Below are 25811 nucleotides of genomic sequence, written 5' to 3'. Positions count from 1 at the left end.
TAAGCTATCAACAAAAACACAAACTATAATCCCTGGTGACCCTCACAATGTGACGCATACTTCATACTTTATAGACAGCACCTTTCCTTCTCTTGCAGTATGTTTGAACTCTGTGTTTATAAAACCTTAAACACTGTCCTAAGCTACCTTTAGCAAGAGAAGCATGTTTTTTTGTTTGTTTTTAATGACAAAACAAATCACTAGGTATCCATAATATGACTGATCTGTTCTGGTCACAAGTTACAGGAATTAAAATAGCTGTAGATAGTTCTGTACCAGCTGTAGAAATATGGAAGAGAGTGAAAGAGCTCCAGTTCTCAGATCTGTTCAGAGTTTCTAGCACTAGTGACTTGGAAGTAGGTTTCTAAAACTCACGTTCCAGAAGAGAAATTATAAACTTGTATTCCTCAGGCTACTAACTAGAGAACAGTGACAATTTCACTCTCCAAGATAAAATTGTCTGCTCCCTCTAGCATGAGAATCCAGGTTTATCATTCCATCATCCTCTGTAAATGTGATTCTTGTGAACTAGTGTATAATCAACATTATGCATGACTATTTGTATTCACTCTATGACCAGATAACTATCATTAAAACCACTTTTAATGAAAAAGCAACACAGAAGTAGTAATCAGTTGATAAAAAAAATGTTCCTCCAAGATTTCAGGTGTGCAGAGCTGCAAGTTTACTTCAGAATAAAACACAGACATAGGGGAGAATCAAAACTTTTAGAGTTGTACTTGACCATATATTTGGACAAAGCAGAATTACACTGCATATAACAAACAGTAAAATTTCTTAAAAGTTGTTACAAATATTTTACTTTCTACCTGTACGATCATTAACATAGTTTACTATATCAAGATTTTTTTCTAAAGGCTTAAAACAAAAAACAATCCCTCTAAACTACTTTCCAACAGTAAAATTTAAGTAAAATGCTTACATTCATTTGACAACAAAAAAAACATATTAAAAATGTTGTGGGGGTGGTGCAAAAGCTGCTCTTTCAGCTTTCTTCCAGGGTTATTCCTGTAGAAAGAAAGAAAATATTCTTTTTGTAAACTGTTCATATCCAAGTTCCAAAAATCTTTCAAAGTGATTTCCCCCGGCCCCCACCATTACTTGAGTTACTGCAAGAAAAGTTGTCTAATCTGCAATTTACTAAGCTGTTTACCTTTTCCTCTTTGCGTCTGTCCTTTTCTTCATTGTTTTCCATTGTTTCTTCTTCATCTTCCACGATCCCATCCCCTTGGTATTTGTCATGTGTCCACTTTGGACTGCTACCTGACTTTTTGAAGTTAAAACGCCCTCTGCCACGCTGGAAGGTACCACGGCCCCTTCCTCTTTTGGCCCAATAATCCACACCATCATCTCTGTCATCATGCTACAATAATACCAAACGATAAGGTTAGAACACCTCTTTGAGTAATAGTACTCTAAACCAAATTTAGACTATAGATAGGAAAACGAGAGAACTTTAACAGTTCAAATCATCTATAAATTACATTATGAAGCACATCCTCACAATTTATAATGCTATAACTTAAAACACCTTGATAAAATTGTTTTAAGGGCTCTTACTAGCTGTGGTCTACCTATCACGGGTAACAAATTGGCTCTGTCACATTTTTCAGTCATGAGAAATATGTACTCACTAGTTTTTAGCCCACCTCCCCAAAAAAACTATAAATTTTAATGGAAGAACCTCTAAGAATGTGCTTACGAAAGACATTTTTTTTTTTTTTTTTAACTTTAAGGCAGAGAGTTCTTTATACTTATTTAAAAAAAAAGCTAATTGAAGGCAGTTTTCAGGAACCTTGCTTTACCTGTGCAAAGTAGGGCAAATAAGTTTTAAACTACTTTAAGCTTATTAACCACAGAAACTCGATTGTTAATATTAGATTTCAGTTTGCCATCTTGCTACCAAATCCAGCCTTACACAGTTTAGCAAGTCTTCTGATGATTGCTCCATGCACTAGATGAACCCTAGATAATTACTTAATATAAAATGCTTAAAGCAAGGGACACCTACTTCCATTTTTTTCTTTTACACTTCGGATTTGGAAAAAAGTCCAAATTATTAAACGTATCACACCCAAAGAAAGCAGCTTAATAACAATTATACGTTATTATTAAGATAGTTACAGGGTAGCTTTTTTTAATAAACATTTTTGGAGATGAGAAAAGAATAATGGCTACAGTTGGTCAATTTGCTCTAGCTATCATAGAACTTCAGTGAATAGATCACCACATTTCTAGGTTTATAGGTCAGAAGAGTTTCTATATGGGGAGAGACAGGGAGAGAACTCTTTGAATGAACACAAATTGCAGTTGCGTTACTTATTGCACCTGTTACCGTATTATATATACCTGTTAACGTATTTGTGAAAAACTTAATGCTACAGGAGAAGGTCTCATATTCACTATATGTTTTTGATGATGAAGCAATATTCTTAGAAGTTTGCATTGTTAGGGAAACCAGCTGCAGCACAGGCTATGAATTCAGTTTACTAAGCTACTTACTGAGCAGTAATATCACCAGTCCTCCCCTCATAACCCAGATTGGAAAAAGACAAAGCTAATGTTGCTTTCTTATGACTATCACACTACTCAGATAAGAACAGAAAGGTTGCTAATAACAAAGTTGGCCCACATCCATCCACAGCTTTTCCTCATTTTTCACTTTTGCAGATTTCCAGACAAACGTAAAACAAAACTCAAGTGCCATACACAGATAAATCCAGGAAGATATAGCACACATCTTTTTGCTTTAAAATTTGTTTTTAATAACCTGAGTATGCATTCTTCCCTACCTCACTGATGAACACGTTTTGGAGATGAACTATTATTGCCAGCCTGCTGCAGATAAGACAAGATAAGCAGAACCAGGCACTGCTACAATTCTGTTTTTTTCTTGATTATGTAACTACAGTCACTTTTTGTACATGCATGCGACTTCTATACTTGTAGCTGTCAATCTCCTTAACATCAGATACAAAATGCACTTGGAAAAAACAAAAGCATGCATAAGATATTGAGTTCTCTACACCCACCAAGAAATATTTCTTGCTTTTTGGGGTATATTCAGGATCCCATTCCTCTTCCTTCGGCCTCTTTTGAAAAGTAGTATTTGAGTTGCTGGGACCAGTATTTGTTCCAGCAAAGACTCCTCTGGCTCTTCCTCTGCCCCTAATTCGAAACTGATTAACCAAAATGTTATTTAAGCCATTTACATAAAACCACAAAGAAAAGCTCAAGTTTTCTGTTACTGAAAATGCTTGTTCTGTTCTTAATTACAAGTGTAAAACCATTTTAAAATTTACACATTACCTTACATAATATATTCAAGCATTCATTTTTATATAACGATTCTCTTAAACTTAAGAGTTGAAACACATTTGAGTTCTTGGTTTAAATTCACCTACAACCACCAAACAGAAATTTCCTTTGCCTGCTGGTAAAGCAACCTGTTGTAACAAAAGGTCACAAGAAATTTCTGAAGCTGTTTGCAGACAAAAAAAAAAAATTAGACTGAAGGAGAGGGAGAACTGTCGAGTGAAAGCAAAATCATTCATTGAGTCAGCCACATCTGTTATTAGAAAATTATTTTAGAGTACATACACATCATGCAATTTTCAAGCAAGTGTCCACTTTGTGTTGCTCATTCTCAATTGAGATTCACTGTTGTACTTTACACCAAATTAAATTTCAGATGAGTAAACTCCTTACTCAGAGCATCAACACAATACACAGTGCAGAGTAACAACATCTGAAGGGAAAATAAGTATCTCAAGTGTCCTTTTTATTTTTATTATAAATCAACAGAATTTTGAAGTGTTAGAATTAAGAAGTCATGTCAATAAACAAAATTCTTAACTCAATATGCTGAGTAGTAATATATCCAGTTACCTTAGCATGCTAGTCCTTAGCTTGCAGAAAATAAAGATGAATTTATCCAGATTTCCCCCATTTAAGAGGAAAAGAAACGTTAGGCTGGGATATATTGCTTAAAACCTGCTGTCACTACAGAACATGCTTTTCATAAACAGCCTAATATAAAAACACAGAACTGTGGGATTTTTTTTTGAGTTAACTGTACAAAAACATGACTGGAAATTAATTTCATTTATTAAAGCTAAGTATGTTCCATAAACACAGACAAAAAGATATAATTAACTAACTTGAAAAAGTAGCCCTATGCACACCTGCTTCCGCTAAGCTCCAATACCTTTAATGCAAAATTTATGCTGGACAGCTTTAAAAGTACTTCGGAATCAGACTAGTAAGCAGTCTAGTAAAAGGCTCACAAAACCTACAAACATACCACAGAAACAAAGTTGTTTGGAGAATCATTTAGAAAGTGGCATGACTAACAGCTAATGAAAGCTGCATAAGAAAGGAAAAGCTATGTTTCATTTCCAACAGCTTTGAAAGCTTTATGAAATTACACAGTAACGAGTAATATCAGTGTGGAAAAAAGGATGAGGAGACAAGATGACGTCACAGCTACTAGTAAGATCGGCATTTCCCAGTATTAGTTCTTAGGACTGAATTCTTTAGGTGCTTTAAGAAGAGTATCTAGCACTTTCCTTGACACTGTATTAACACCTTTTTTTTCCAGGTTATCTTTCCAGCAAAGAAATACAGGAGGTGAAATCCACTAAGGTGTTGCCTTTATAGGCCTATTAATTGCGAAGCTCACCACAAAACTGACAGTGTACATTTTCTATAGGAAGAGAGAGTTCCTTTTAATCAGGCCTGTTATGCACAGAATCCTTTGGAAGTTGGATACTACTGATAATGTGAAAAGATTCCACTCATCTTTCTTTCTACATTCCTATTTCAAAACTACCCATAGCATTTATGTTTTTATACCATGTACAACAATTCTAGAATTAAACATTTTAGTCTGTCAGTAAGCATTAGTGAAAAATCAACACTTATTTACTACCACTGACAGCTTAGCTTAAATTAAGATTTCCCCTATCCAGCCACCCCAAGGTGTCAAGGCTTCCTGTTCTGGGGAAGATTCGCAACCAAAACATTTTCTTTAATCCAAAAGCAAAGCAGTATTTATTTGAATTCAGTCACTATTAGCCTGAATTACAAAGACTACACTACACTAGCCAATCCATAATCTTTCAATGCCACCCAGGCTGTAGCCCTAAGCAAAAGATTTAAGTCAACATGTTGTCCTTCCTATTTAGATTCTCCTGTTCAGACATCGTTTGGTCAGTAAGCCTATGAGTGACCACGCACATCATTAGGGAACATCGCCCAGTTATTTCAGTCAGAACTGGCAGGTGACAGCAGTTGAACGAGTAGATTGTTAATGAATTTCCAATTCACGTCTACTTAAATTTCATGTGAATTACCATCTTTCACAATATGTACAGTCTGGTTTTATAAAGCAGCAAGGCTGCTACTGAGAGAGACTTTTATGAGACTTTTTTCCAACTGATTCTCTTTGAGAGGGTTGAGTTCTGCTTTTGTTTAACGCTGCACTGTGTTTATTTAACCTTATGCACCCAGAAATTGTGCTGATATTGTCGTATCTGACACCTGTATCATCCACTCTTTATACATTTACGCTGCATAGCTATTCCTTAGTATAATTATATATAAGAATAACAAGAAAGGAGGAAAAAGGCGCATTTTTAGTGTTAGAAATTTGGAACTTTGAAATTTTCTTAAGTAGCTACAAGCTGTTCAGATGGAAGATTTAAACCTTAACTCAAGCGTTGCACATCCCACATGCATTTCAGACACTCTCTTCTACAAAGTTGAGAACTATTACTACTACAAACAGTACTCAAGGTACATTCATACCAAACTATGCCTTTTCACCTTTTTTTATTTCTAATTACAGGCTACACAAAGGAATTACTAGAAAGAGAATGAAATTACTCCTAACCATTAAGTCTGACTTTTTTTCCACCTACAAATAGACATTTTTTTCATTAAGGCACTTTTTTTTTTTTAATAAAATGTCCATATATTTTCAATGCCTTTTCTATTGTTTCTTAACCTTTCTAATGCTGTTACATTTCCCAGTGGACTACCAGTAAGCTACATTAATATGCAATTTTTACCTTTAATAATTTTAAGACCACCATGGAGATCAACATGGCACTTCCCAAACCACATTCCAGAGCTAAATTAATATGCTTTCATCCTCACTGTGGCTAGTCCATGCTAGAGAAACAGTGAAAACTAGCAGTATACCACCTCCTCTCCTCACTAGTTTTCAATATTAGTGTCTATTTTTCATTATGTGCCATTCTCTAACAAGTTACAGACATCACACACAAAGGATGGCAAAGCCAAATTGAAAACTATGGGGGGGGGGAGAACACAAACTGCAGGGTGTAAGAGGTAACAGATCACAAGATTTCATCTTTAGAGAAAGGTCAATTTTAATATTCTGTTAGGAAACAGCATAATTACAAGATAACAAGGAATTAACAAGAAACTGTTTTTCCCACCCTTACACTAGGCTCTCTAATAGTATGCTACTGTATATTTGTACACCAATTCAAACTTCTATTGGACAACGCTGGAAAAATGAAAGGCTTTACAAGCTTGGTACAATCACAAAAGAATTCAAGAACCTACTTCAAGAATCAATACTACGAAAAATGTCTACCCTAACATTAAGTACTGCAACACTTTGTTTAATCTGTTATACTATAGTTATTGTTAGAGTCTTCATCATTTGGGGGAAGAACAGGAAAAGAGCAACTTACAAAGGTGCCTCTTGGCCTGTTGACTCCTGCAAAACCAGAGTACTCTTTCTGTTCATGGTGAGTTTTGAACTCTTCATCTCTTTCTTTCTTGCAATCCTTTTCTTCTCGAGAACTGGATGAGGAAGAAGATGGGGAGGAAGATGGGGAGGATCGAGCACGGTCTTGCTCTCTTTTTTGCTTACTGAAAAATAAAAAGATACACTGTGTGCTATTTTAAAAGTACTAGACAGTCTGTAACATGCTACACTAAAATGGCTTTATTTATATTTTACAAAAAAAACTATCCCCCTTCCTTTTATAAAGTCGCATATACATTATGTATTTCAGATGTTAAGGTGAAGTATAGTTTCACTTTCCAGCCTCTTCTTACACATTTAAATGCACTAAATGTAGATTATTGCTAATGAGTTGGAAAGCAGCAGTCTGCAAACTGCAATGAGTTTTTCCACGTTTTGATGCCATGAAGAGTTTCTGTTACTTTTAAGATCTGCCTTTCTCTGAGGCAGAAAAACAGAAACCAAAGGGAAGAAAACCCTCAAGGCAAAGCCTTTATAGTACATTTACATAGTTCAGTTTGCACACTGTTTAGAACATATGGCTGCCCTATGTAGGTGCCTGTATGGAATTAGCCAGTGGAAGGTAATGTGGATACCAAAGTCAGAAAGTATATGGCAAACAGGAAGCATACATAAAAATTCATTGTATATCCAGTACAAAGCAGGAAAATAAATCCCAAAGCCAGACTTTCAGTAATCCCACAATAATTCTAATTTGACCCAACTTACAAGGTTTTTAATAATACTATTCAAAGGAAGGTTATACCTGAAGTAACTCTTACCACTGCTACACAGTATCCACTGAAATATGCTAACATTTTGTTTTCTTAAAAACAGCCCACTGGCTTTAGAAAAAAATAAAGATTCCCCTTCTCACCCATGTTAAACCTAAATATCAGTAGTATTCTCATACTCTGGGTGTTATGAGTTGAAAAAGTGCGGAATCAAGCATAACGAACCAAAGTTCTTACACAAATTGTTTATAGAAATGTACTGCATTGAAGTCCAACCTCCTGATGTAGCCTGGATAATAGGACAGATTAATTTGTCATTTTTTTTTTCAGTGTTAGCTTGCTATTCCAAAGTTTTTGTCCTCATCCACCATAAGCCGTGTAAAAGACAGATAATACATATTTGCTGTAAAACAAATAATTTTAATTGTTTAAATTTAAACGTTCCAGTATACATTGAAAATTGAAAGCAATTAAGCTTACAATTAAAAAAGGCTAATTGGAAGATAAAAACCTACGTAGAGATTTAAAATATTTACCTGTCGTCTTTGTAAGATTTGTAATCCTTGTAATCTTTTGAAGTTTTCTCCTGCTTTCTTGACCCACTGGATTCCCTGGAACCCTTTGAGTCTCCTCTCTCTTTACTTCGTTCTTTTCTACGGCGGTCAATGTCATGCCGAAGATCAGCAGAATCACACCTTAATTTTTTATCCCCCTGTAAGCAAAAATATATTTCTGAACAAAATTTTAAAATAAAACACCCAGAAGAGAATCTGGAAAAGCAAATTGTGCCTCCATTTTTAAAAAGGCAAGACAGAATTTACAACAAACTCTTCAGCACGCAAATTGACTTTAAGTGATGCCCTTTACATGCTAGATCTGTATAGAGAAAAACTAAAAACTTACATTTTAAACAAGCGTTCCCATCAAGCCAACACAATATCTATTTTTTGATGCAGACCAACGATAACATATTGTTTGGTAGGTTATTTAAGTATACGTTTTTTTCTGGTTAATTGTTTTTAGCAGAGCACAAGCACCTTATCAATTCAGCCATACTACTCACTGAGCACCTCAGTACTTTTTTTTTCTCCTCATATTCTTTGTCCTTGGGCAGTGTAGCACCACAAAATTTGCCAAGAAGTATCAAAAAGAAACGAAGGGTGGGAGAAAATATGACCTTATAAGCCACATTATCAATAGCTACATAGACTGGCTTCTTGGTAAGACGTTTTACTTAAAGAAAAAAAACATTCTGAAACACAAGTATTCTACATACTACAAATTATTTTATAAGATTACTGTACACAAACTCACATGAAGGGGAAGTTCAGATTCAAAGTGAAAAACATCACTAAGTTTAAAAATACACATATGACATTTACTCAGAACCTACTTTTTGACTTTCTTCTTTAAAGGCTCTCTCTTCACCTGCTAAACGGGTATGCTTCCTCAGGGCACTTGGAGAGATGTCAATTCTCCTAAATGAAAAATAAAAGCAGTGTCTAGCCATACAGGTACATGATTGTTTATGGCCTCACATAGTTCAACAGAAATCTGAACAACAAGGCACTCTTGCAGAAGAACAAACTTTCTGTATATAAAAAAACCCACCATCAGAATAGAGAAGAAAATTAAAAATTAAAAACATTGTTTCTATGACGTACACAAAAGAAATACATTAAACAGTTTGATTTTTCACATTTCAAGCAGAGCTTTCAAGATATACAAAGTATTTAATGAGCTATTTCAAAAGATCAGTGTATATATAGCCAATTCAAAATCCAGCCCCCCAAAAAATCATGAAAACTGACAGCTTGTTGTATAGTTAAAATTATTTATCAGTTAAAAATCTTATGAAGCTCAATAAGGAATATGGAGATAATATATCCTCACATGCAACACAAATACAGTACACTGCATCATGTAAGTAAAGCACATGATCAGAAACTACATCTGCATGCCTACCTTCTTACCTTTCAATCTCTCAGATTTCTCAAAAAACTGCTGTAAATTAACAGACACAAAAACTAAAGTAGTATGAGATGGAACATTCACACTGAAGAATAAAGATGCATGTACTGGGCTTCTTTTCATCTTCAAGACATATGCCCCTCAATATTTGAGCACTGCATGTGAGAAAAGTAAATATATCCTAAATGAGATAGAGGTAGAGAAGACATCTGCAACAAAGCCACAGATGAAGCCAGAGTTGGCTCAGATGAGTTTCCTTTTACAGTTTTTTTTTTCTCCATTTGTTTTTGTTTGGTTGGTTTTTGTATTTACATGGGAATTGAGAAATTATTCCATACAGATTAGAAAACATTTTGGCCTCTTAAAAGAAATATAAGCAGATATTATTATTATTTGAAATATATGCAATTAACGTATACCTATGTATTTCTGGGCTCTTTTGCCGAGTGCAGTGCTCTTCGGTAGCTTTTTGATACGCAGTGAACCTCTCATTTAGGGTCATTCCAGCTGACTTGAAGTATTGCTCTGTTGGTTACAATAGAAAAACACTGTTTCGTTAGTTTAATTCAACTGACAGGTATTTTACTCCTGACAGAAAGGCAAGTAGCAGGCAAAAATACAGTATTTTCAGTAAATATATCAGAAAGACAAGCAAGTGTGGGGTCTTCCCTATTCTTACGCATTCTGTAATCCCAACAAAGTAACAGTGCACAACATCACTGCAAGCCTACTCAGAACTACACCATGACTATTACATCTAATTTAAGCATTATTTACTAATTTGACTTGCTCATTTTCAATGACATTTTATTCTAATGAAATAAAGGAACAATTTCTTAAGTGATTTTCTACTTTGCCCATCAGACAAAATGAGGTCACTGAGTTATGAATACTTGCGAAAAGTGCATTTCACAATTCAACTCAACTTTAACTTAAAATAAGAGCTAATTCAGTGAACACACTTAAGTAATGTATGCTTCAGTAACTACATGAATGATCTAACAAGTCATTTCTTAAAGTAATACAATTTCTTGCTTTGAAGTTGTGATGATAAGCAATCCAAGACAATTAACACATCTATATGTAAATAAATTCATTTAAGCATCTGGCATCTTGGCAAACCTGACAACTTCTCTGACAAGTTTTCTCTTGCTTTCAGAGACAGTTAAATTAGCAACAGCAAACTCAAGTTTTTAAACCAGCTCAACAAATGTGTTTAAACGTAATATAGAAATACATAAAGTCATGAGCTATGAAATGTTACATATGAAGCAAGCTATCTGCTTAACAGGTCAACATACATCTGTATCAACTTACCGCCCGGCATCCAGTATTTGTCTCATAACCAACCATTAAAACTTGAAACGGCCACTACAAGGGTAGTGCCTCAATCATAATTCCATCAAACACAGGAATTTGAGCTAGCAACTCTGTTTTTATGCCATTTTTGCCAGGAAGACAGAAGGTTCAACTTTGCCTGTTTGGCATCTGTATCTTTCAACAGCTATTTTACTTTTGTAACATGGATTTTGCCATTTCAAAACACATTCCAGGACCTAGTTACAATGAAAAAGAAAACATCACTGGGCATTTTCAGCTCTACATTAATAAAGAGCTGTTCAGACTGGTCGCATCACACCAATAATGAACAGAACTTCATTTTGTCAAAAGAGTTACTTAAATCTGATCATAGACCACAGCACATCTGAAATGCATAGAGAGGTTTTTCTTTTCAAAAAACAGCCATAACTTTACACATACCAAAAACTTGATCAGATACTGTTAAGCTGTCATATTTAACAGTAGATTGTTTAACACACCAAAGTTCACAGGAAAACAGTTCATTTTGTGATCAACATGTGAGAGTTTCAGTAATATTTCACCTACAGCCTGCACGTGTGCCATATGAGCCAGTATTTACAGAAGCTCTCATTGGGTCTATCCTTCAGTCTCTTTACTTATCAAGAAAAACAGATAATTTTATAACAAAGTTTTTTATACTCTAAGCAGGTGTCCCAATAACATTTTCAATCTAATATATTGACAATCTATTATTGCTATTACTTTTTTCTTTGCAAGTAATTCAAAATGCAGGAAGTCATTTGGTCTTAGTCACCTAAAGTTATTTTGAAAACAAAGACTTTTGAGGGAACCTTAGCACATACCTCTAGCACCAAAATCTTTGCAGTTTTATACGCTGAAGTATCTTTAAAACAATGCTTATAGAGAGACACACTGAAACTTTGGATTTTAAGAAATTATCTACTCTTCAATGAGAAGACTTTAACAGTATGCGACCTAAATAAAATACATCCACTTTGTCAGATTTTTTCCGCAAGGAATTGTTTACGTTTTCTTATAGTAAGCAACAGCCACTACTGCTAAATTAGAAAATAATTAATATATAATTTATTTAGTGGAGATTTAGCTAATGCCAACTTCCTACCGTGAAGAATTTCCAGGTGAAATTTTTGTCTCTAGTATTACTATGCTCTCAAATAAGAATAAAATGAAGTACCAGTGTATTTTAATGTCGTTTAGAGCATGATTTCTTACACAATTTCTATTTTGAGACTATAAAAGTGCTTTCTAGTAAACACCTGGCGATGAGCTCTGAGGTGCCCCAAAAGGAGATGCCATTGTACTTACAGGGCAAAAGACACCCATGAACCCACACTGTACCCGTTAATATAAAATTGTATGTTAAAGATACTCAAATAAAACTGAAGAAAAAGACCAATGTAGTACACTTGAGCTTCACTGCAAAAAAAAAAAATCAAACTTTGTGCTACTTTAGAATTTATCAAGAAACATAGTATGACTGCTATTATGCTCTACATCGCTTACTTTTTGATACTTGCTTCTGTCGCTACTTATTCTACGTGTACCTCAAAAGGAAAAGTCTGTCTAAATCAATATTAAGAGGGCTGCAATCTTCCCATACTAGAGACAGCAAACAGTCTTAAATGCAGTTGTCAGATGTGTATATTCAGTATGGTAAACTGAACACATACCTTTGACATGATGAACCAAGGACACTATGTGCTGAATAAATGACTCTGACGTGCTTTTGCTGGCCTGTGGCAACTTAATGTGGTCAAAGATGGATCGGAACTCTTGCTCCTTCTTGACGGAATGGACAAGTGTGCTAGCAAGCAGCCTGTCTTTAGTCAAGGAAGCAGGTCTAAAATGCATCAACAACAAAAAAGACACACAAAAAGAAACCACTAGTTTAAATAAAGATGAGCGACACTGCAAGCAGATGGAGAACCACTTTGTCAAGCAGAATAATTTACCTATTGGAATCATCAAGAGGTACTGGTGCCATTTTGAGTTTAACTTCAGGACGATGGGAGTCACTGGCTATCATTTTGATCCTAAGTGGGCTCTCCTCTCTGAAGGTGGATTTTTCTCTCGCATCCAGATTCTTGTGTAGAGGGGGACTGTAATCAAAGAGTTCTTTGAGCTTTTCAGACTTTACCTGCTCAGGTGACTGAGTTTCTTTCTTCATCGTTCTCTCAGAACTCTTGTCTTCTTCCTTGTGCTTATCTTTTGTTGCACTAGGCCTTTCCACTACATAGCCAGTCTCTTTAGGCTTATAACTTTTCTCGTCTCTAAATCCATCGCTCTCTCTATTGCCCTTCATTGTTATTTTAGATTTGTATTTGGTTCCTTCCTCCTCAGCATTCCGATGAGATGCAGTAGGAAAATTTTTACCCTGATCTGCCAGGACAGACTTTCTGAACTGTCTGTAATCCTCTGTCTCCTCTGTGTCCTCCCCTTCAGAGTCATTAAACTTTTCTTTCCCAGTCTCTTTATCAACGAAATAATCTAAAGTTTCCTGATCCTCCCATTCCCTTTCTCCCTCCGTCCTCCCTTTTTCTGATCCTCTCTCCTTCTGGGCCTCCTTCTCCCTGGTATTACCCCTATCAAGCAGGTATACTCTAGACTCTTCATCTGTGTACCTGTGGATAGCAAAGAAGAGACTGGTAACTCTGGATTGCATTCATTCCAGTTCACTTGCATTCCTCTTTTGTGTCATTCCCACACCACCAACTAGAAAATACATTCCTCCAAGCCATTCAACTTTAGCAAGTAAGTTTCTACACACCATTAATACTGTACCAACTGCCATTTATGTACTACTGGAAGCATCTGAAGAAAATAATGCCTTTCCGTAGAACATGTAGAAATTGTCCATTCAAGTTTATAAAAAGTTAGAGGTTGGTTGGTTTGTTTATCCTGGATTGGTACACAGCTTCACATACTCTTATCTTACACCAGCCATTTTTTTCCATCAAGTTCACATGAACTTTGATAACTCAAATGTGAATTATTCTGACACAGACTTAATTCTTCATTCACTACAGTCTGTATAAGCAGGGGACCTTCAGAAGGCAGCTCTCCTATACGCCAGAGAGCTGTATGTCCTAACCACATTTATAAATTAACGATTTTAGCCACTGCCTTGTCTATACACTATCTTCACATAGGTCCAGCTGCAATACATCTAACCTAGAGCAAGTCAGACGTTTGTTCTTCTATCAGGATATTTTTACATAATAAATCACTAACTGGACAAATTCATTTAAAAACATGTAATCAAATCTATACAGCATAATCTTCACCATAGTTTACCTTTGTTAATTTTGTCTATAATTAATTTTGTAAGAAATCCACTGAAGTACATAGTACATTAGAAAGGAACAGTCTAGCAACAGTAAGATTTTTACAACTTTTTTCTTCCCAATTACTACTGTATCAAATATATCAAATATCGAGCATAACAATTTTCTGCTATTTGGAAAAATGTACATTCCACTTTAAACACATTGTCCCTTTTATCGATAGGATTGTATTCCAAGAATATCAAGACCTACCCTCTTTCTTAAGTAATGCAAGTCAAGGCATCAAAGTTGTCATACTTCACCATACAATAAGCAATGAATGCTGCTTATGTTAACAAAGAAATCATTGCGCATCTGGGTTTTCAAACTTCCAGAAGATTTGCATTTCAAATTACATGAAGCATTAAAATGTTAAAGTACTTGAACAGAAGTCACTGTCAAACAGGCATGTCTGATCCACTAATCCAATTGAGATTTTTCTTAACAGTGAATGGGATACAGGCAAATAAACTGTGAAGGAACAACACAAAACAAATTTTCCTCAAGGATATAGGTCCCTATCTCCGCTAATCTTTTGCCAATAGCTTGAAGAGTCTTTAAGGAGGAAGCTCAATTCCAACCAGACTAAAATTAGTAAAAATATTCAAGAGAATCCCAGCCCGAATTTCCAAGGCACAGTGATGATCTTGTCAAAACTCTGTTACAGATAGCATTTTAAGATGCAATGCTAATTGTATAGTTTAATTCTTACCTTTTCAGAAACTTTCCACCTTTTGCAGTTTCCTGCTCTCCAGTCTCAGGATAAAATGAACGTGCTCGAGGCTCCTCGCGGGGAGCGCTCTGTGATGGGATTGTCTTTGCAGGGCTTCTCCTCGAAGGGATGTGATGCAATGGGCTATTCTGAGAAGGACTATAACGGCTAGAACCATTTCCAAGAGAACCAGAGCCAGACCTCTCAGGACTATGCTGAATGGAATGGGAATGTTGAGGTGTGTCCTTTGCTGAGTGGACTGTGCTAAGCAAAGGGGCTTCAGAGCAAGATGAACTCTGACTAGGTGGGGTGGCAATAGAAGGGCTATGGGGTGACCTTGGACTGTTATCATATGCTGAAAGGCCAGGCCAAATGTCGCCGGAAGCTGCTGATGATTTGTTAAAATCGTCAAGAGACTCTGATGGGTCATGTTCAAATGTATCTTTCTGTTCATCTTGTGATTTATTTTTCAAAGGGCTATCTTGCAAAGGAGCCCCTTCAGTTTTCTTTGCCTGCTTTTCCAGAGACCCACGTCTTTTGGAAGAGACAGGTGATTTGCTGTATGGGGATGAAGAACGAGATGAAGAGGACCTTGGGGACCTGGAAGATCTGTAAGATCGACGAGATCTGCTCCGGGACCTCTGTGAAGACACAGACCTTCGCTTTGGACTTCTGGAACGTGAACGGCCACGCCTAGGACTTCGGGAGTGTCTTCGGTTCCAGACAGGCCTATAACCTCCACGATGGTATCTACCACCTCCTCCTTGATAATACCCTCTACCTCTTCCTCTGTAACCATAGGGGCGTCTCATTCCTCTATTATTCCTGTAATCTCTGCGATAATCTCTAGAATACATACGATCCCTGCTGCGAGACCGTGAATACGTCCTTGAACGAGACCTAGAACTAAAATTAAAAAGCAAATGTTAACATTTGACAATCAGAGAGAGGAAAAGTGTCTCAAGACTAAATGCAGTCAGAATTGTAAAGAAGGCAGACTAACAGTCTTAAAGTAAATTCTTCAATATATCTTCATTATTTATTCCTGTCTCATAAAGGATCTTAATAAACATTGGTTCTCTAAGGACTGTGAAATTTAAGACTTCAGCATCACAAGATTAAGACATTACCAGCCTCAATGGTTTGCCCTGCTATTTCATTAGAGATTATCACCACTCTGGAGCATGGCATTCAGTTCCTCAGCCACCACCACGGTTCACAGCCTGGACCATGAAGTTTCATCACCTCCAGTTTAATTTATTATGCCAGCAGACAGCAGCAGCTGGTGAGACCATAAACATTAAATTCAGCCACTCCTTTTATTAGAGATTGTAACATCCACTAGTAAGAAAGTGGAGGAAAAGGCTGGAGGCAACTGAGAAGACATGGCACAGAAAAACTTATCTGCAGAAGCCTCAAGTTACTCCAGATCTGAAAAGCTATGTGACAAAGACAGAATAAGCCCCAGGGAAAAAAAATGGACAAAGAAAACATCATGTGAAGGGGGAGGGGAGAATGAAACCAACCACAATACAAGAAGAAACACTGGTATTCTGATATTGTCCTGAGATAAAGGAAAAGGGCAAAACAGGCAAAGAGTAAACAATTAGAATTAGTTACATTCACAGCAGAATTTACCTACTGCCTAAAATGAAGTAAAATACTAGGTTCACTTTTGCCACAGATTCATGCAAGTGTAAAATAATTATGATACAAACCCCAATATACTATAAACAACTTTTCATGCAGTAAGTAAGGCATCAATTTACCTGTATCTCTTTTTTCTAGAGTGTGATCTGGATCTTGACCTAGAGCTGGACTGAGATCTGGATTTTGATCTCGAAGAATGTGATCTAGAATTAGATCGACCCATTTTTCCCAGTAGATACACTCCTTCCCAAATGGAAAAGCAGTGAGGGGAGGGGAAAAAGAGGGAGGAAACTATTAGAGACCATGTAAGTAATATAAATGAATATGGTTTTTATATCCTAAAATTATATTAGAAAGAGGTATAACATTTCCTAAACAAAACAACTTTGGAGACAGTATGAGTACATTTATTAATAACTTAAATCTCAATTTATGACATTTTAAAGAACCTAACAATTTAACACAGCTACAGTGCAAGCAGTTTGTTTGAGAAGATAACAGTTGAAGACTTCCCAGGTTTAATTGCAAACTGATCCTAAGGAAGGAGAAAGGTAGACAACACGAAAAAAAACATTTCTACAAATTAAGACAGAAAATGTGAGTCTGGACTATTACATATTTGTGATCTAAATCTGAACTAAACCTAATCTAAAACTAAATTTAAATCTTCTATTCATTTTATATAGTTTACAGTTATCACAATAAAATACTGCCCAGACCTGCCAAGTTTTTGTTTTGCTGTTGTTTCATTTTGTTCCACAAAATGAAGGCACCACAGCTCATCTGTCTGATCCAATATTCCACCAGTCAATATATCCACCCCACACCTTATTTTTTAAACTACTTGTAAAATCCCTAGCCAACTAAGATTTTAACAATAACTTGATAAAGAATACAGCTCACAACAGAATTTAACAATCTTCAGCTCAACACAAGATTATAAGCATTGAGTCCTAACTAAATGGAAATAATCTCATAATAGACTTTCCAGTAGATCTTTTTTTATGTACAGTCATAAGAAACATTTAGTATCTATTATTACTAACCATAAAAACACACCTTTTCTTTTGCAATCACTAAAAAAAATGATTTCGTTTAACTAATAACAACTTTGCCTCATTAATATTTTCTTTTGAAACTGCCCAGCTTTAAAAATAGCGAGTGACATGAGAAAACCTCAATATAAACTGTTGACAAGTAACTATTCACATTTTCAGGCCTTAATATGCTCAGTATTTACAATTATTAATGTTTAATAACCCTTAAAGCAAACTTATGTATTGTAAACAAGAATAAAAGCCCCGAATTATTGTATTGAAAATACAAGCTCAACATAATAAGCATTCTTTGTCACGAGGAAATTTACATAATCTTTCTTGTTACAGGGGAGATGTAACAGTTATGTAAAGACAAATAAACAGCATTGTAGCTTAATGTTAACAAAATTACAGAGATTTTATACCCACATAAGCAAACCTGAAAGAAAAAAAAAAATACAGACCAACCTTTCCCTTATCACTGGTCACTTTTGCCCCATATAACTTTCCCCCGTCAGAGTAGCAAAGAGTTTGTGTGGCCCCAAAGAGATAATCTCATCTGAAACCAGCCCAGGGGAAAAAATATAATAAATAATATATATAATTTTAATTAGAAATCTAGTTTAGGCTAAGAAAGATTTTTTTTTTTTTTTAACTTGGAGAAGAATATGTTGTAAGCTGTCTATAACTTGCTCCTTCCATTAAAAAAAAGCAAACTCACATAACCTATACTCAGAAGGTTGGTTCTAATTCCTTGGGTTCAATTAAACTCACAGAAGATGGACTATAATCTCTTATGTTTAAGTGCTTCACAGGCAACAAATTTAGAGTTTTAAACTGTTGCAAGACATGAAGTATACTGATTTTCCTAGAGCGACAGAAAAAAATGTTTTGCTATTAAAAAGAAATTTCAGGCCAAACTTTACATGTGCAATGAGTTTAATACAACCCAGTCTCCGTTTTAAAAGAAAAGGAATGTTTGATTTTCCCAGTATTTAACAATAACACTTGCATTCTTATGTAAGACAAGTGTGTATACACTGTACAACAGTTGACCTTTACAAGAGTTGCATTAATTTCAGAGATTTACATAGTTCAGTTTATCACAAGCACAAATTTTAAGAAAACAAAATCAATTCTCATTTTAAATGTTTGAGTTCAATCAGAACATTTAAAAATAGAATTAAATTAATCTTACCTCAAACCGTTGGTCGGTGCCAATGAAGCAATTATTTCAAAATTCTCTGTTTGTGCTTTCAGCAATACTGATCCCTATAGAATGGAAAAAGAGACTGTCAGAGATACGCACTTTTACTAAAAGATCAGTAACTCCTTTTGCTGAAGTGGTTCAAACATTAAACTGTTTATCATGAAAAGGTAACACTTCAGAAATGGCAAATTTACTCCTGGACTGGATGAAGCTGCATGTTAAAGACTGGAGCAGCTCAAGGGTTAGCCACTGCCGAGGGGCAAGCCCTACTTCCCTTCCATTTGTGATCACTCTTCCTTCTGGCTTGCTTCCAGTCCTGCATAGCCTTCGCAACAGCCCTCACACCCATCGGGTCCTTCAGCGAGAAGGCTTCTGACACCCAGAGACCACTTCATACGGCTAGGTCAACTAACTGGCTTCATGAAGGCCCAAACAAGTGCCACAGCTGGGTTGTGGGGGAAGAGAACAGCACGCAGCCAGTTGGACGGGGCAAAAAGAACAGTGACAGACTCATACACAACTTTGAGTTCTAACATACAGCCTTGGACTTATCTGGAGTGATTTTTTTTCCCAAAAAGGATATTGGGCTGGGAATTTAGCGCAACAATAAAAGCTTTATTTTTAGGTTTCTCTGCAGCAGTTATACAAGCATTACTCTGTTATAGTTTATTTAAAATACATATACATGACTTTAAATAACCAACATTTCTTTCTTCAGAATTCTTCAGAATTTATTTTTTTTCAGGAACACAAAGCATAACTGTAATAATGAAATCAGTCTCAAAAGTACAAACTTTTCACTGGTCTCAACCTAAGTTACCTCAAAGCCTTACGATACACACACAAATATGCATACATATGTGTATACACATTTGTAATCTGACTTGACATTAAGAAAGCTTCCAAATTCCGCCAGTGACTCCAAATTTTGTCCCAGTTCAATACAGACAGATCTCCCAGAAATTCTGCATCTCAATTTATTCATTAAAGCCAAAGCCAGAAGACGTTCACTGCTCCTCTATCATGCTTGTTCAGACGTTTTTAATGTTTCCCTCATCTAAAAGAAATGGAGCACTTGTTTTTATAAATCCTACTATCAAAATTCCACTTACCATTCACTAGTAGTGACCAAGATATTTCCAATTTCTATAAAACACATGCTTTAATAAGAATAAGTTTTTACTTCTCATCATCAGCAAGCATGAGTCTCTGAAGGAGTACAGTAGTATCGGACCATTTCAGATCTTGTCTAGACAAAAGGCGAGATGGTATTAGCTAGCAAAGGTTAATTAAGGCATTCAGAAGTCTAATACAGAAAAAGCAATACAAACTTCAGCTAAATGGTTGAAGTTCAGTCCTAGATTTTAAAATCAATATTTAACACACTTCAATGCCATCTTTACTTCCAACTTTTTATTAAAAATAATCAGTGTTAACTGAAATTCAGAATCCTATTTTAGACGAGCTTTCATGTCCTAGGGATACAGAACAAGACAGTTACTTCAGCTTTAAAGCCTCTAGGCAGTAGGCAGAATCTTAAATTACTGTAGCTCAAACCCTGGCAACCACTTCTGCACAAGTTTTAGGAATTCTTCCAGCAGGTGGAAAAGGCGATAAGTAGCTGTTTTCCTTTTTTTATTCTCTTTTTTTGTTTTTTCAAACAGACCCTGGATATACCATGTCGAACCATGACAGCTAAAATGTATCTACTACCCTTCTTGATAAGGACTTTAAGATAAAAAATATATATAAAATATTGAATTAAAATAGAAAAAGAAAACGAATACTGAATAGAAAATTTCAGCTATTTTCAGCTTTGTTTCCATTTAATTGTAGCAGGTAAAAGCTTGACATGCAAAATCTCTTTTTTTTTAAAACAACTCTTAAGAACAGAAGTCAAAAGACTGTTTAGCTGGTTTTTGAATAAAGGTTTGCCTATGTAAATATTCTTACAATATGAAAGAACTGAGAAATTGATTAACCTCTCTTAAAGCTCATATTGGTACATCCAGAACTATGTAGGAAAACAGTTCCATTATAACAGTAAGCTTCTACATGCTTCACTCTTCTGCAGAAAGTAGGTATTCCTCTGAAAGTGTCACAACTACAAAACATTGTTTTGTGGTATCATACAAATCACCTGCAGCCTCTTCCTGTGGACTCTCCTGTGCCCTGTCACAGTCTGAAGTTGCAATATCATGTCAGGTAACAACAAAATAGAGGTGCTGAGCATGGTGCTTCTAAGCAATAACATTGAAATCCCTAAAGCAAAAGGGTAGCTCTCTGTTCGCTGCACGAAGCTCATCTCTGGACCAGCCTCAGAAGAGACCCAGAGGCTGCAAAGGTGCACATGAATAATGGGATGCAAGATGCCGTCATCAACACCGAGTATTTTAAGAAGCAACAAAGACCGCTAGAAACACAGTCTATACCTGAAACACCAATGCTGTTCTGGCCACACAAAATTCTTTTTCCCTTGCTTTCTACCCTACGTGTGGAGAAAGAGGTGCTAGGCTGTCAAGCATTTCACCCCAATGCTAGAAAAATCTGGGAATTATAAAGGAAGCTGCTGCAGCTCCACAATACTTTAAATCAGAATAAGCTGGCACCACTAGCGTAAAGGAACAGTCCCACCTTTCCTACCCTTTGTTAGCTCCGTTCCTGATGGTCTTCTCCAGCGAAAGGATTTGTGCAGCCACACTGGGAATTGGCTCACAAAACATGGAACACCAGGACTGGTTTCAACACAAGTGACTTTTCTGATATGGCTCATGACACAGCCTCACAAACACTTGGCACAAAAAGCCCCAAAAACTTGGGCCAACACAGGGGAAGTTACAATAGCCAGCAGCCAGGACTGCTTCCTTTGGCAGCAGCACAATCCCCAAACTTCTCTGAAACTAGCTTGGGAAAAACAACCAGCAGCAATCAACCTGGATCTTTAGCTTTTTAACTTAAAAAAAAAAAAAAAAAGTGTAGGTTGCTGTGTCAAGGTTTGGTTCCCCCCCCCCCCCCCCCCCCCCTTTTTTTTAATGAAATTAATATTGGGTCACATCCAGGACCACAAAGAGAGTCAAGAGAAGTTTCTTACCATAACAGCATATGTTTGAGTGTCTTATACCAGCCTGAGCCAGTAAGCATGACCACCAAGCAAAACAAGATACACAACAGGATCAGGCTTATCCTACTGCAAGCAAAACAATGAAGAGGAAATAGCATTTGCTATGTTCGAAAGAAAAATAAAGGACAGAAAAGCTAACATTGACATTATTTCCAGTTTCTTTTAAACATTACTTTTAAGAGCCTCTACTTACGCCACTGATGTTAAAGCTTTCAGAGTACGGAGACCACAGATAAAACCTATCAGCTAAACACACCAACCTGGCAGCTCTACACCACATGGAAGTCTTTGACGACACTTTAGAACAGCTACCCAATTTACATTAGCAAACCACTATATTTTAGCTGTATTTTACTTACACTTATTTAGTAGCCTATATTACTCTTGCTTAAGCATTACTTGAAACCTGTCAGCAAGATTTAAGTCAAAAATCTTGTTAAAGTAATTCACAAGCTGTTGCCAAGATGCATTTTCATTCAGAGATTCAAGCTTACAAAGAAATAAGGATTACACAACCGGGACAAAACAACAAGGGGGGATAGGACAACCTTCAAGAAATCACACAGTATCTGTAACAGTCGCTGCTAAATTAGAAGTCAGTCTTAATGAGACAGTAGTGTCTGGCATCTATTCAGTGCTTGCCTACCTGCCACAAAATAACCACACTTTCTTATCCATTCTCTACATCCCAGCCTTTTTTCATATGCAAAAAAAAGTCCACAAGCTAACAGCAGTACATCACAAGTAAGAACAGAACACATTTCAGCACTGACTGTAAGATAATCATTGCCTAGAATACTACAAATACTAAACTACCATAATGAATTTAACTAAACTATCTTGGGTAGTACAAGTAAGAGCTAATAAACATTTTTCCTCCTCTTATTTTCTTCCTGTGTAAGATCATCTTCACAATACTCACACAGTTACAAAGACTAAACAGACCCACGTAAAAATTACAGCACAAGAACTCAACTGAAACAGTAAAATATACAAGGAATGTTTGTACATTCTATGTACAAAAAATACATTATTTTCCTAAATTATTTTCTTTATAGAAAACAATCTAATTGTAAATTAAGTTAAAAACCAGCATCCAAATATTAACAAAATCAGTTCTGTAAAACCATCATATGATTGACAGCTGTTCTTTGATGTAAAACAATAGGCAAATATTAGCATGTTTCTCCTCTAACAACACGGAAATCAAAATGACTATTTTTAAGAATTTTGTCTATACACATAAAGGCGTTGGTGTGTTTTTCGTTTTCCTAAGCAACAGGATATCTAACCTTGTTTTGTTTTTCTGTTGTTATTTAACAGTGTTTTGATATGCCCTTAGAGAGTGGTTTCTATGATCCCTTTGCAGGAGCCTGTGAGCACGCTGTGAACACAAAAAGGCTGTCTTCCTTCCCTTCCTTACTTGTGCCAACGCTGATATTCACCTAGGTGCTTGGTGAGCTGGATCAGTGAATTGATCCAGGACAAAACTACTCTGGAGAAAAAGACAAGGCTGACTTCTGAGCCACATCAGCTTCCAGACCCAGCTTACAGCAAGGCTGTGGGAGGACCAGTGCCAGCACAACGGCAAAGCAGCAATGCACTTTTTCACAATACCTTTGGAAAAACTCTCCCAGGTCAGACCGAACACAGCTGTAACCTGAAGACTTGCATTCTTCAGTAGTTTCCTTCACCTACCTCTGCTACAAGTAAACAAGCCCCAAATGCTCTGTGGCATTCCTCAAGCCCGTACACCACAATCGCTCCTTCACAACCAGCCTGAATCTAATCCATCCAAATACCGCACCCTAGCTACAAACAACAGCTCCCTGCTGACCCTTTTTAAATTCCTAAAACCACTCCAAGTTTTCTGCATCCCCAATGGCAACAGGAGCTTCTCCCCATACATGTGCTGTGCCACATCCCCAAGAAAGATACCCTCAGCTACAGCCTTCACCCATGGCCCTGCTGTTAGAGCCAGGCCCACAAAAGCCTTGCTCAAGCTGCGGAGTCAGCCGGTGCTGGAGAGAGGCCGTCACTGCCGAAGTACTGATACATGTAAGTCATTAAACCTCTTCCTGCCATTCAGCACTGCCTGTCATTCAACGCCAGAAGGGATGAGTAGGAGGAAGCAAGTCCTACCCTCCCTGCCACAAGAAGCTGCGTGCTTGAAGCGCTCCTCTAAACCAGTCTTTGCCCCTTCTTATTTAGCCCCCTTTTGTCTAGGGCAATGTGAAGAGAAAGAGAAAGGAGGAAGAGAAAGACAACAGCGAGACAGCATTTTCCTGGAACCCCACGCTCTAAATCGATCCCTTCCCACACTGAGAACAGCTATTCCGAGGGACGGTTTTATACACTTACAATAAACCAACCATTACTCAATCAAAACTCCTTTGTTTTGCATGCCCCTGAGTCCTTCTGTAGTAAAACGTAACAGCTACTGCCAGGGCCTAACTCTGATCTTCGCGATAAACAAGTGACGAGATGTAGCACCTTAGTAAAGGATTGCTACCACAGGCTGAAGAAAGATACCATTTTTTTTGTCAGAAAACCGAAGATCGCGAAACAGACAATAAACAAAGGGCAAGATGCTGCACAGGCTGCAGAGCACGCACTAGAACCGAGCAGGCCCCTCTCAGCAAGGGGCTCAAAACCCACTGCAACCCCCGACTGACGGTACTTCTGGGCAGGGCGGCTAAAGCTGAGGGAAGCGCGTTGTATTTACGGTACCAGCGCCTGACCAGCACTCACCCCCGAGGGGAAGCTCCTGCCACAGGCCCGATCCCGCGCAGGGCTCACCCCTATCCCCTCACGGCGCTCCCGCCTCACGGCGCTGCCCCTCACGGGGGGGGGGGGGCGCGGGCAGGCCGCCCCCAACCCCGTCCCCTCAGCTCTACCTTCGCTCCCGGGGGGGCTCCTGGGAGGGCTCCGCCAAGGGGCGAGGCCGCCGGGGCCCGGCGGGGGCCGCCTCAGGGCGCTGAGGGCCGGACCCGGCCCCTCCTCACCGGGGGGTGTGGGGGAAATGGCTGCGGCGCGCGGAGGTCACGCGGCGGGGAGGGGGGGAAGGGCGGGGCGCATGCACGGCGAGGGGGGGGGGGCGCCCCTCAGCCGCCCCTCAGCGCGGCCTCTTCCTCCTCCTCCTCCTCCTCTTCCTCCTCCTCCTCCCCGTCCCGGTCCCCGCCGCCCCGCGCTCACCCTCCGGCCGCGCGGTGTCACGGCAGCCCGCCGGCCATCTCCCGTCGGGGCGAAGGAGGCGGCGGCGGCGGGCGGGGCCCTCACAGGAACGAGGCACCATCGGCAGCGGGGGGGGGGGGGGGCGGCCGCCGCCGAGCCGCGCGTCACATCCGCCAAGGGCTGAGGGGGGGGGGGGGGAACGCCCGCCCCGCTCGCCGCCCCGCCGCCATCTTGGTTGTGGGTAGCCGGCCGCAAGGAAGATGGCGGGCGGCGGGGCGGAGCGGGGGGGGCTGCGGGTCCCGGCGCTGCCCTGCTTACCCCGCCGTGCCCCGTCCTCTCCTCTCCTGCCCTGCCCTGCGCTATGTCCCCCGCCCCATCGCTGCGCCGAGCCCCGGTGGCCGCAGCCTTTGTCCCCTCCCGCTCAGCCGCGAGGAGAAACCCGCCGGCTTTCCCCTCACGTCGTGGGGGTGCAGTGCCGCGGCGGCGTTACCTGCCGGGCAGGGAGCGCGGCCATCCACGGGCGGTGCCTGAGAGCCGCTGGCTGCGAAGCGGGGCCCGGCCAGCGGCTCAGCATCAAGCGGCATTGGCATCCGGCGGTGCCGCGTCCCAGGAAGGAGATGGGCTCGCGGCACGGCGGCGCTTTACTGCAGTCGCTTTTGCGGCAGGCGCCCGCACGGCGCTGGGTTGCGGCGCGTCAGCGCGGCGGGCCCCGGGAAATCACCTCAGGGCTCGC

General features: G+C 38.6%; 1 protein-coding gene across 12 annotated transcripts; it reads right to left on the bottom strand.

Annotated features, from left to right (window-relative positions):
- Positions 1–661: 661 nt before the first annotated feature.
- On the bottom strand, positions 662–25811 carry BCLAF1 (BCL2 associated transcription factor 1). 12 transcript variants are annotated; one of them, XM_048075715.2, is made up of 14 exons: positions 25569–25810; positions 18772–18845; positions 18042–18132; positions 16656–16779; positions 14887–15792; positions 12804–13472; positions 12522–12691; positions 9927–10032; positions 8930–9014; positions 8073–8248; positions 6747–6927; positions 3054–3200; positions 1175–1384; positions 662–1029 (listed from the first exon to the last, which is right to left on the bottom strand). In XM_048075715.2, the coding sequence occupies exons 4-14, from the start codon at positions 16757–16759 to the stop codon at positions 1024–1026; spliced, it is 2760 nt and encodes a 919-aa protein (XP_047931672.1). In that variant the 5' UTR covers positions 16760–16779; positions 18042–18132; positions 18772–18845; positions 25569–25810; the 3' UTR covers positions 662–1023. The 12 variants fall into 12 exon arrangements, 11 of the variants coding, with proteins under 11 accessions (XP_047931672.1, XP_066850348.1, XP_047931673.1 ...); XM_066994247.1 differs by lacking the exon at positions 25569–25810 and adding an exon at positions 25100–25252; XM_048075716.2 differs by lacking the exon at positions 25569–25810 and adding an exon at positions 24656–24886.

Source organism: Anser cygnoides, chromosome 3 (genome assembly GCF_040182565.1).
Source record: "Anser cygnoides isolate HZ-2024a breed goose chromosome 3, Taihu_goose_T2T_genome, whole genome shotgun sequence".
Taxonomy (NCBI): Eukaryota; Metazoa; Chordata; class Aves; order Anseriformes; family Anatidae; genus Anser; species Anser cygnoides.
Note: the sequence above shows the minus strand (reverse complement) of the source record. Positions and strands in the feature narration are given on the sequence as shown.

Coding starts and splice junctions, on each gene's coding strand:
- BCLAF1 (XM_048075715.2), bottom strand. CDS start 16,759: ATGGGTCGATCTAATTCTAGATCACATTCTTCGAGATCAAAATCCAGA. Junction 15,793..16,655: donor TCTAGAAAAAAGAGATACAG/GTAAATTGATGC, acceptor TTTTAATTTTAG/TTCTAGGTCTCGTTCAAGGA. Junction 8,249..8,929: donor TTAAAGAAGAAAGTCAAAAA/GTAGGTTCTGAG, acceptor TTTTGCTTACAG/GGGGATAAAAAATTAAGGTG.